Raw genomic sequence first — 13,221 nt, forward strand, 5'->3', positions numbered from 1 at the left:
CCACTTCCCCTACCCTGGCCTTCACCACACTACCGTCTGTGTCTATGGGTTATACATATATGTTCTTTGGCTAATCTCTTCACCTTCTTTTATCCAGTCCCCTCTATTCTTCTCCCCTCCAAGATCTGTCAGTCTGCTCCATGTATCCATGCCTCTGTTTCTATTTTGTTCATCAGTTCATTTTATTCATTAGATTCTACATTTAAGTGAGATCATATGGTTTTTGTTTTTCTCTGACTGGCTTATTTCACTTAGCATAATGTTTTCCTGGTCCATCCACGCTGTCCCAAAGGGTAAGAGTTTCTGCTTTTTTACAGCAGTGCAGTATTCCATTGTGTAAACTTACCACAGCTTTTTTATTCATTCAGCTGCTGATGGACACTTGGGCTGTTTCCACATCTTGGCAACTGTAAATAACACTGCTGTGAACTTGAGGTGCATATACGATTTCTGATTGGTGTTTCAGGATTCTTAGAGTATATTACCAGCAGTGGAATTGCTGTGTCAAAAGGCAGTTCCATTTTTTTCTTTCTTCCTATAGCTTCATTTTTTAAAATATATTTTATTGATTATGCTATTACAGTTGTCCCATTTCACCCCCTTTATTTCCCTCTGCCCTGCACACCCCCTCCCACCTGTATTACCCCCCCCCACTTAGTTCATGTCCATGGGTCGTACAATAAGTTTTTTGGCTTCTATGTTTTCTATACTTTTCTTAACCTCCCCCTTTCTATTTTCTATCTACCGTTTGTGCGACTTATTCTCAGTACCTTTTCTCCCTTTCTCTCCTGCCCACTCCCCTGCTGATAACCCTCCATGTGATCTCCTATTCTGTGATTCTGTTCCTGTTCTAGTTGTTTGCTTAGTTTGCTTTTGTTTTTGTTTTAGGTTCGGTTGTTAATAACTGTGAGTTTATTGTCATTTTACTGTTCATATTTTTATCTTATCTTCTTTTTCTTAGATAAGTCCCTGTAACATTTCATATAATAAGGGCTTGGTGATGATGAACTCCTTTAACTTGACCTTATCTGGGCAGCCCTTTATTGCCCTTCCATTCTAAATGAAAGCTTTGCTGGAGAGAGTAATCTTGGATGTAGGCCCTTGCCTTTCATGACTTTGAATACTTCTTTCCAAGGGCAGTTCCATTTTTAACTTTTTGAAGAAATTCCTTACTATTTTCCACAGTGGCTGCATCAGTCTGCATTCCCACCAACAGTACATGAAGGTTCCCCTTTCTCCACATCCTCACCAGCACTTGTTGTTTGCTGATTTATTGATGGTAGCCATTCTGGCAGGTGTGATATTGTAAGGATTCTTAACATTTCATAGGTTGTATTTATTTAAATATATTATATTAGAATACAAAATATCTAAGAGATTATTAAAACACTCAAGTTGATACTTGTATTTGTCAGCGTTGGTCAAAGTGTTTTTAGAAATAACATTTCCCAGTTGCTCATTTTTTCCAGAGGCAACAACTGTTTTAAATTTTTGTGCATCATTTAAGTTACTTTTAACCCATCTACATACTTATAACCTTCAACATTATATAATTTTTGATAAGCCATATATTTTTATACTACCTTAATTTAAATTTTTTAAAGTTTAAAGTATAAAAGTAATTTATTAATTTATTATCATTGTTGAAACTTCATATTACATGTAGCACTAATGTCCCCATTGATGACAACCCCCAATACAAAGCGCTCATCAAGCATAACCATTGTTCACACTTTGAAATGTACAGCCTTACGTATTTTTCCATATGCACTTATGTAATGCTTGTTCATATTCTTTACTCATTTATTTTTCCTTTTGGGTTGCCTTTTTCTCATTGATTTATAAAAATTCTTTATGTGTTCCGGATATCAATCCTTTGCCTGTTTTATATTTTTCAAATATTTTTTCCCCACTCCTTAGAGAAGTCTACAAATGGTTGACTGGCGTAGGGGTTCAGGGACCAGCCACTCCCTCGAGATACCAATTCCTGCTCCAGTTCCCGTGGGATCAGTCTGTGGCTGGTCTCCATTTTGGGGCACATCTTTGGTTAGCATTTCTTCTGATCCTATCGTACCTTCGTTCCTCACCTTCTCCTGGGAGTAATTCTGTAATAAATTGCTAAAATAGGCATCCTTTGTTCAGGTCTGCTTCTAGGAAACTATGAGGATTTTTTTTTCCCAAAATAGTATTAAACCAAACCAAAACCAAGTACTCCATTGTAAGATAAGAGTATAAAAATAATACAGTTATTTTTTAGTAACAAACATACATACTTTTAGATGTGTTCTATCCCTCTTTAAAGTGGTATATTTGTTATATTGACATTTGTATTGCTCAAGAAATTTATCCAAGTCCTCTTTTGGGAATCACATTCAGCGTCTGAGACACAGTCTTTGAATATTCATAATATTTTCACTTATTTGTTCCTTGAAGTCTGGATTATTTTGTTCTAAATTAAAAACTAAGTTTGAATAATTAAACTCAATATTTATTGAATGAAAAGTTGAACTGAACTTGTAATCAGGAAGGAGATCAACATGATCAATAATATTTTTTTGTTTATAAGAAAGCCATAGTTGAATAAAATTATTTGTAAGAGACAACTTAAAAAGTGTTTGTAATATTGGCGACATCATTATGTAATCTGTGATAGGTAGGTAGACTGGATAGAGAGAGAGATGTACTAATTCCAAGCCCCACTGACATGTAGGTCCTGCTGCTATAGTAGCATTTCTGTGCTGTTCAGGATTGACTGGCAAAACTATTAGTCTACCAGCAGACAGAATTTGAACTTCCAGCTGAGAGAGGCTGGAGAAGGTATACACTAAATTAACATACATTTGCTGTGAAACTGTGCAAGTATGGTTAATTTTCCTCAAATATAAATTATATTTATTAAGCACTTATCATGTGCTAGACCCTGTTCTAAATGCCTTTTTGCATTTACTTATTTGATCCTCATAAAAATTATTCAAGGCAGTGCAACTATTATCCTCAGATTCAGATTCAGAGTTTAAGTAACTTTTTAAGCCACTCAACTCTTACGTGTGGAGATGAATTCAAACCTAGAGTCTTGCCTGAGGATCTGGGTTCTCAAGTTATGCATTCATTTTGTGTAAATCCCAAAATATATGATGTCCTTTAAGTGTAAATGTACTCTTGTATTTACCTAAGCCTGGTCACATGCAGATAGGGCCTTAGATTTCTTTCTTCTGTCCCTACTAACTTCTGCCTAATCTCCAGCCACAGTCCATTCTTTCTCTATTTGTCTTCTTTCTCTGTTGTCACCTCTTGTCACCAAAGAACTAAGATCATATCTGGCTGGGTCTCAGGATTATATGTCTTTTTAAATATGCATCAGGGCTCATCCCATCTCCTTTTATTAATTCAGACAAGGAACTCATCTCTTCCCTCAATTCTGCTAGAATAATCTCTTTGAAATGTATTTGCCTTTCCTGTGGTAACAGTTCCCGTTATCATGCTGACTTGGCATTTCTCCCCCACCCCTCTCTCTCTCTCTCTCTCGTTGTACTTAGGGGATTGGTTTATACAGATTTATTCAGGGGTAATCTCTCTCTGCTTACGTACCATCTTTAGGGGCAAAGCATTTTTAGTAGTCACATAAAGGTAGATATTTTTGACAGACTCAGGTGTTTTTTTTTTGCTTATTTAAAAAATTGCACTCAATGTGGCTAAATTATATGCAGATTTAATAAATTGTTAACTAAACACATCCAATCAATTCTATGATTTCTGACTCTTTCTGCCTTAGACTGACAATCTCATTCTCTCCTTGTGACCAGCCACCCACATGATCAGCATCAGTCATCCTTTCAAGGTGTCTCATATTTTTCCCCACCAACCCTGCTGGCTGACGGGGTCCTTTGTCCTGTTGGGCAGGTGATTTGTCTATTGCAGTGCTTTCGGTAGTTCCCTGTTCATTTAAGGGAAAATAAAACATTTCGGATATACATTTAAGGATAAATTGCACCATAAAGTATAAGGATATTGAAGTGAAATTTGTGTGGCCTTTGTAGTAGAAAGAGTGTGGAAGGCTTTCCAGATAAACAATAAACACCCGTGAGCCTCATTTAAGTTTGTGGCTAAATGATATAATTAGATAATATTGTTTTGGAAATTTCCTCAAACTATGATCCTATTTAGTTTTGGTAAAAATTGATCAATGCCCTTTGATATATTTACATATGATTTATTTTCTGCCATCACTTTCTTAATGTTGAAAAGTTGTTACCCTGATATTTGGTTTCTGTGAATTTTCTTTCTTCCATTTTATCATGTATCATAGGTTTTCTTTTCAGTATGGCCATTTAGGCTTTTCTGGGTTATATTCTGAAATCCCCTGAGGAAGAGTGGAATTGGGACAAGATTTATCTCATGCAACATTTCTCACAGACATTTCAAATACTGATCATTGTTTTTAAATTTCAATAAAAATGTATAGTTTGGGGAGGTTCACCATAAGGTTTTAGCATACTGACCTCAATTTATATATCTCTGCCTAATGTTTTAGGAGGTTTTATTAAATAGAGGGTTTGGGATAAGTTTTGAAAAGTAGCTCATCTTCATAAGTACTCAGTGTATGTTCTACGCCACCATGCACCACTTGTTTGAATGTATTTCATAGAAAAGGAAGAAACTGAAAATATACCCTATGCCAGGCAGAGTGTTAAATTTCTTTCTGCGTTGCGCCTTCTGATCCTTAAAAGAAATCACTCTAAAATGATTTTTACCTATATTCCAGTTTATGTACTAGTACATGGCAGAACTCAGATTCAAAACCAATTTAATTTTTAATTTTTATTTTTTGCTAATTGTAAGTGTGTGTCAGAGGTATTTTTTGTTTAGTTTTTCCCCTCCTCCCTCCAAATACCATCCGTTTTGGGAGAAAGACAAACAAAAGATACTTAGGACTATCTCAGATGTGGACGTAAGGTGACTATCACGTTTGGCTCATGGTGAAAAAATATGAGGGTTGTCAAAATTCTAGGGAAATTTTTGAAAAATGCTGGGAGAGGAGAAGGTGAAGGGGGGTTTGTTTTGCTTCTTTCACCTCCACAGAAAGACATCCCTGTTTTTTTATATGGTAATAAGTTTCCAAAATGATAGCTCTGAATTCCTGCAAGGTTGTTTCATGCCTTAGGAATCATGGAAGTCTTTTTCTTTTTGCAGTGTTTCTTATTTCTTTGATGTATTTTATGCTTACTCTAATTTTAAATAGGTAACATATTAACAATTTATATAACCCCTTCAACTGGAATCCATATCATCCTTAACCATGCCAAGCAAATTCCGCTCTCATCTTATTATGAAGGATACATCCGTCATAGGATGTCCATTCTCTAAAGGGTAATGGTGTTTGCTAAGAGATCACTGACGAAAATACTCTCTGGGAGTTGTTGTGAGCTCTGGTGCTAAAGAACAAAGAATGTTGTTCCTTCAGTCGAGGTCACACTGAGTTTCACACCAGTTCTGTAGGGTCAGTATGTATCTGTGTAGTGATATTGCCTATAAGTTGGTACTTTTTGCTTATTTATACAGCTTAAAAGATATAATTAGAAGACTCTGTTTTTATGTAATGAATGTGCATTGCCAAAGAATATAACGTTTATGGTTGTAAAGGCCCCTGGACAATGGGAAGGTCTAGTCCAACCCGTATATTTTTAGGACGTGTTATGTTTGAAGTGACTATGACTTCTGAACCAAGAAATAGTAGAGGAGGACTGAGAAAATGTGTTTATTTTATCTGATTTGGAAGTTTATAAAAGTATATAAAAATGTATTCAAGGTTGGTAATTCAAGGTTGGTAAAAGGAATTAAAGGTAATTGTTCTAATTATAATACAAATAAAATTAATATGGTATAATGTTATATTTGTCTTTCATTAATTAAAGTTGACGTGATGATATATTCTATTAAACTTATTCAGCATTATATTTTCATATGTTAGCTGATGTTAGATAACTGAATAATATTACAATTTGAAACACTTGCGAATCTCTAAAAGTTGTAATTCAACACAATTAACCTTGAATTCTAGCATTTATTTATGGTAATGAGACAGAAAACATGTTTGTTTATGTTTGAAATACTGATATGTTCAAGTTAAAACATCACGTTTGGACATCCACTTATTCTATGGGAATCAATTTTGTATTATATTAGGCATTGGGGACTCAATGCAAAGCAGAGGTGGGCTTTGCTGCTAAGGAACTTATGGAAAAATAGTAAAGTCAGCCCTGGCTGGTGTAGCTCAGTGAATTGAGCACGGGCCTGTGAACCAAAGGGTCACCAGTTTGATTCCCAGCCTGGGTTGCAGTCCAGGTCCCTAGTTAGGGGTGTGCAAGAGGCAACCACACATCGATGTTTCTCTCCCTCTCTCCTTCCCTTCTCTCTCTCTAAAAATAAATAAATAAAATCTTAAAAAAAAGAAAAATAGTAAAGTCAGATAAATAAGCAGATGTTTACTATATAAAATAATACTTGAGGGTTCATAAAGGAGTATTACATCTAAAATGGAGGAGGGTGGGAAGGGTGGGAAAGGTGGGACACAGGTGGCATCCTAGAAGGGATGATATCATAGAAATAGGAGTACTGACACCAGAATTCCAGGAAAGGCATCCCAGGCAGGTGGACCCACACCTGCAGATGCCCCCCCAGCAGGTGAAAGTGGACAGCAAGCGGAAAGTATTATCAGTGTGATTAGAGAATGAAGTGCAAGGAGAGGAAGAGTGAATCTGGACACGTATTGAATACATAGCATATAGGCCTTAAAGAGTCTATCTAAGAGAAATACGGATAATTCCAAACTGTACATATTTTTATTTGTGTCTTGTTTAGCTGGAAACTTCTCAGTAGGAAATAAAGAGCTTCATTTAAAAGTTATCAGTAAACAAAGTGACATCTAAAGGATTTTTGTCACTAATGTATTTTATATTCACTCCATGTCATCAATTCAATGTGCAAATATCTCTTAGTATCTCTGAGATGCACTACTTAAAGACATTATGAAAATGAAAAATATATTAGTAGCCTAAATGTATCATTTGTACTCAGTGGAAGCCTGGCCATTTTCATTAAGTACTTGGGAAGAGGAGTAATTATTATAATTTTTTCTGAATTTTTAAATTGAATTCTTTGAATACTTGCTAAAAATATATGGAACTTGAGTCACTCTTTTGTTTTTAAATGCTGATATAAATGCAAAAAATAATAAAAAGAGGCCCAGAAATATTTCAATGTATATAAATTCTGAAACTATTTCAATAAAAATTATAAATATCTTGACATTAATGCATTGAAGGCCCTAAGTTCACCACAGCTGTATATCATTATGGTCGATAATGCTGCAATTAGAACAAAATCTTCACTGGACATCGGATGGGGACAAATCTTGCATATAAATGAAAAGTCACTGAGAATGATGTTCATTAAAGCATTATTATGAGTGAGATCATGAAAAATTTGTATTTTGTATCCACTTTGGAAAAATTAAGCTGGGAGGAAAATGAAATATTTTTAATTTCTGCAAGACTTCAAGAGCTAAAATGTCTTTGTTTATATTTTCAGGGTTCTTCAACCAAAGCCTTACAAAGAATGCTTAAATATATTGGGAGTGGTTCATACATAGTTTGATTTAAATTTAAATTCAGTGAGTGCAATTAAAAATCAATCTAAAAATCATATAATGCAAAACTGTTAGATTTCATATCATTTGGAACAAAATAGTAAATATATATGAATGCATATCTGAAAGAGCAAATATTTTCCATTTTCATTACGTACCCCTTTAAGGACATGGAAGTATTTTGCTTGCTCAAACTAAAAATAGTAAGGATGATGAAATGGAGGGCTTGTTATTTTATGTTGCATTTGTTATTATTTGGTCTTAGTTGCAAAAACAACAAACGAAACAGACTTGTCTGGTGTGGCTCAGTTGGTTGGAGTGTTGTCCTGTAGCTGGAAGGTTGCAGGTTTGATTCTCAGTCAGGGCACATGCCTGGGTTGTAGGTTTGATCCCTGGTCTGGGTGCATGGGATCCCCATTCCCTGTGCACACAGGAAGCAACCTATCTATGCTCTCTGGACCTTCCTCTGTCCCCAAAAGCAATGAAAAAATCTCAGGATACAATAAAATTAAGAAAAAAGTAACAAAATGAAACAGAGCCTCTGTCAAGTTGACAAAGGGAGGGTGTGTGCATTATACTAGCTAAGGTATTAAGTAAAACTTAGAAACAAAGTAAAACAAAACAGGAGCAAATCATGACATGTTATGAAAACCAGTGAAAAATAGAAGTCTCCAGAATAGCAAGATTGCCCATACAACTTCAGGGGAAGTGGAAGCGTCTCTGAGCCTTGAGCAGCACAAGGTCTGGGCTCTTCACTCCTGTGAAAGCTTATGTACCACGCTGATCATGAGCTGACACTGTGGTTAGATAAGGTTTAGCTTCTTATTCCTGCTTTGCCACTTATTAGCTGAGTGACATCAGGCAAGTTACCTTTCTGCTGTAAAATGTCCATGGTAATATTATCTACTTCTACAGTCAGAAGCACTAAGAGATAAGCTGTGTAAAAGTACTTAGTAGATCAGAGTTGATGAAGTCTGTTCTCCTCTTCCTTCTTTTTCTTATATTAATATGGTTCAGAAATTTTCTATGCTTCTTCTCCTCTCAGACTGTTTTCTTATTTGTCTCACCATTACCAGTTGAATTAGCTTTCAATTAGGCCTTCAACTCATAGTGTGGTTTCTTCATAACTTTGTGTTACTTAAAACTCTAAACGATATCCTTGTGGTTCAGTCGCCTCTGGCATTGGCCTCACCATCTCTAGGGGCCCAGTGAAACTCCAAGGGGAAGAATATATCCTAGTTGTTTATTCCATGAGTGGAGCTTCTGGTGTCAGGTCACACCTTGGGTTGCTGTGTGATTCCGTTAAGCTCAGGTGAATCACTTGTTGAATCCGGGGTCTATCACAGGCAGTGGTGGGACGTTTACCCCGAGGGCAATGCCCATGGCTATAACATTTCTACACATCTAAACAAATAGACAGAAAAAGTTAAGATTATACAATTTACCAAATTATAGAACCACTGTGAATGGTAAGGCTGGGCCTTGAAAAATGATATTGTGTCTTCCAACCTCCCCCCGCTTTTTTGAATAGACTTTAAATATTCTAGGTAATCTTGAAATTTTTGCACCATAATAAAATTGCTATGCAAAATAGTGGATAATTTTGCTACTTGTGAATTTTTAATAGATCCTTAAATATTATAATTTTATTATTTATTGTTTTAATGTAAACCTAGTTATATTCTATGTGTCGAAGAACAGTGATTTATTTTAAAATGTCTTACTTCCAATTGAATTCTATTGACTTTTCTTTTTGTCTTAACTTTTCCCAGGCTGCTAAGTTGGCTATCGCAGTGCAAGCTTTGGGGTCCCAATGGGGGACTCTGGATCAAGACGATCTACCCTGGTCTCCCGGTTGCCAATATTCAGAAGAAGTATTAGCAGAAGACATGATTCTCTTCCTTCTTCACCTTCCTCCAGTAACACGGCTGGTGTCCACAGTTCCTCTCCTTCCAGCACTAACTCAAGCTCAGGTAGTACAGGTAAACGCAGGAGCATATTCCGTACTCCTTCCATTAGCTTCCACCATAAGAAGGGGAGTGAACCTAAGCAAGAACCTACCAACCAGAACCTTAGTATTTCAAATGGTGCTCAGCCTGGTCACAGCAGTGTGCAAAAACTGAGTTTGGAAGAACATATTAAAATCAGAGGAAGACATTCTGTTGGTTTTAGTAGTTCACGAAATAAGAAGATAACAAGATCTTTGACAGAGGATTTTGAAAGGGAAAAGGAACACTCAACTAATAAGAATGTCTTTATAAATTGCCTAAGTTCTGGCAAAAGTGAGGGGGATGATTCTGGATTCACAGAAGAACAAACTCGTCGTTCTGTTAAGCAGTCAACAAAAAAGCTGCTCACTAAATCTTTTTCATCTCACTATAAATTTTCTAAACCAGTTCCACCGAGCCAGTCCATTTCATTGGATCAACAGTCTGAATTCTCTTTGGAAACTACACAGTGCCAAGAGAGAGAACCTGAATTAATAAGAGCTTCTCCATCTTGTTCTGTGGATGTAACAGAACGGGCAGGAAGCTCTTTACAATCTCCCTTGCTTTCTGCTGATCTTACCACAGCTCAGACACCTTCAGAGTTTTTAGCCTTGACTGAAGATTCTGTGTCTGAAGCAGATGCATTTTCTAAAAGTGGAAGCATGGCATCCCACTGTGACAACTTTGGCCACAATGATTCTACCTCTCAGGTCTTTCCCAATCCTGCAGCTGTTACAAAGGCAACAATAGACCCTATGGGAACTGTTTCCTGTGCAATTATGTCTCCTGGGAAATATAGGTTAGAGGGTTGTTGTAGGACTGAATCTAATTCCTCACCAGAAACCTCTGCTGCTAATCAGAAGGAAGTGTTATTTCAAGTCGCTGAACTCCCTGTTACCAATGGGAGTGGCTCAGAGACTCACCTATCAGCAGATACTCAAGGGGAAGAGCATGTGGTATTACAGAACGGTGATTCAATGTTGGTGACAAGCTCCCCGAGGAAACTTGGATTTTATGAGCAACATAAACCAATAGTTGAACGTGTTAAAGGGATCCATCCTGTATCAGATTCGAGAATAATACCTTCTTCTGGTGATCGTCATATTTTTAACAAAACATGTGGATATGATGCAAATCCTGCAAAAGGTAGGCTGATTTTCTTTGTTTAATAAGTATAAATTATAATTTTTATTATGCTTATTTAATTTTCTTAATCTCTTTAATTGAAACCACATTTTTCATATTTTTACTGTCTAATATTCTTTCCTAGTTATAATTTTAAATCTTTTCACTACTTGATCTTAAACTTGCTTCAGTTCTATTATGCTGAAAATTTAAGTCATCAATATTCCTCATTTTTCTTAATTATGCTATCCAGGATCTGACCCTCAGAAGAAAGTGAAAGGAAACTAATTTTATTTTCAATATGGTTTTATCTAAAACAAGAACTATCGTTTTTAGAGTTTATGATGGAGCATTGGTATTTTTAGTGAAATATATATATTCCACTATTACTACTATTACTATTACTACTAGTTCTCCCAATATTGAATGATTTTTATGTTCCACTCACTGTTCTGTGTTCTTTGTATAGATACATTAATTCGTTTCATCCTCAAATGTTTGAAATCACTCCTATTATTGTAACCAATTGTACAGGCAAGACAGTTGGAGCACAGATAGTTTATGTAATGTGTCCAAAGTTACATAGCAGTATGTATGTAATTGTTTAGGATAAAATCCTATGAGGTAGGCGTTAGTGTATTCCCCAGCTAACAGATGTGAAAACTGCGACCAAGGGATCATACAGCTGGTAAGTGGCACAGCAAATTAAAATTACCTCAATCCAAAGCTCAAGCTCTTTTTTTTTAAAGACCTTATTTATTTGGGGGGGAAGGGAGGGAGAAAGAGAGGGAGAGAAACATGAATGTGTGGTTGCCTGTCATGTGCCCCCTTCCGGGGACCTGGCCCACAACCCAGGCATGTGCCCTGACTGGGAACCAAACCAGCAACACTTCGGTTCGCTGGCCTGCACTCAATCCACTGAGCCACCCCAGCCAGGGCCAACGCTCAGGCCCTTAATGGCTGGGCTGTAATACACTTTATGACCCTGGCTCTTCCCAAAACATGAAGAATAACACTGAAATATAAAATAATATTTATAAGTCAAATTGTACATTACAATGTCAGGAATAATAACATTATATGATTTATCTAACTAGTCCCTGAATGATTATGGCAATTTTAAATTCTTGAATGCACTAATTAATTATTCAGTGATATAATTGTATAGCTTAATATTTTTCACATTTGATACAAGTCACTTTTATGTATCAGCTTTAATTTTAATTTTTTTTTAATCTTAGTAGCTTTGCTTATACTTTTGGCTCTAGTTATACCTGCTTAATTCTTTAATGATATAGGAATGATTATGAGGGATATATTGATAATGGACACCCTTTTTGTGAACTTAATATGTGTCAAAAATGTATTAAGGAGTTTGCATGAATTGTTTCATTTAATTTTAACCAAAATTTTGTGTGGCAGTTATTAATAACTAAGGCTTAGGATGACATTAAATAACTGTGAGATCACGTTGTTAGCAAATGGTGGATCTCTGATTGGCCTCTAGGCAGATTTTTAAAGGCACAGCACAAAAATGGGTAGAATTATAATTATCATGATTATCTCTGATTCTGATTTAGAAATGATGGCTTGTCTCAGTATCAGGTTGAATACTGTATATGTTTATTTCTGTGGAAACTAGAGAGTGACCAACAATTACCTTGCTATTAATCTGTTGACTGAGATCCTAATTGCAAACTATTTAACATATTAAAGTAATTTCGCTGAATTTGCCAATATGTTGCCTGTATGTGGACATTAGCTATTTATTCATATTATTTACAACTTGTAAAGTAGTAATAGACAAATAAGTTGATAATGTCAACAAGGAAAAGGTGATAATATACTATCCTCAAGTTGTGGGCTTGTTCGCCTGCTATTCATAAGGATTTTGTAATTTGTAACCTTAACATTTTAAAACCAGTTAAGTATATTTTTTTGTAAGAAAGAGTTGCTATACACACTAAATTCCATAATACTAAATTTATTCTGTACTTATTGTGAAATGTATTCAAGCTAGTATTTTACATATATCTGGGTATATTAGGTCTACAATCAAATCAGAATTAATAATGTAATGTTGATGTCTCTGGTAATTTAATTTTTATTCACTTACTTTAAAAGTTACTTTAAAAAAGGTGCTATGTTTTCCTGCTAGGGTCTGGCCAAAAATCTTTAAGTCAGGAGACGAGTCTGTGTAGAACAGTTCATTTGTTCACTCACACACTCTCTCATGTGATCGTTGATTCAACAAATGTTTGTTTTGGCACTGTTTTAAGCACTAGAGATAAAGCAATGAACAAAATAAGCATAAAATTGCTACATTCCTGAAGCTTACTTTTATTGGGGATACTCAGACAATTAATATACAAATAAATAAATGAGATATGGTGGTAACTGCCAAAGATAAGTTTAAACCAGAATAAAAGAGTAGAAAATGGGGAGTGGGATTTTGTATTTATT

At 35.6% G+C, this 13,221-nt stretch overlaps 1 protein-coding gene across 6 annotated transcripts in view; it reads left to right on the forward strand.

The window, feature by feature from the left end:
- CCSER1 (coiled-coil serine rich protein 1) overlaps positions 1-13,221 on the forward strand; it is a 1,227,777-nt gene that overhangs the window by 133,593 nt on the left and 1,080,963 nt on the right. For all 6 annotated transcript variants that reach the window (XM_045183762.3, XM_053923202.1, XM_053923201.1 and 3 more), the window contains exon 2: positions 9,418-10,779. In XM_045183762.3, the coding sequence (XP_045039697.2) occupies positions 9,459-10,779 (1,321 nt within the window). In that variant the 5' untranslated portion in view covers positions 9,418-9,458. The remainder of the gene's footprint in view (positions 1-9,417; positions 10,780-13,221) is intronic.

This window comes from Desmodus rotundus, chromosome 4 (assembly GCF_022682495.2).
Source record: "Desmodus rotundus isolate HL8 chromosome 4, HLdesRot8A.1, whole genome shotgun sequence".
Classification (NCBI taxonomy): domain Eukaryota; kingdom Metazoa; phylum Chordata; class Mammalia; order Chiroptera; family Phyllostomidae; genus Desmodus; species Desmodus rotundus.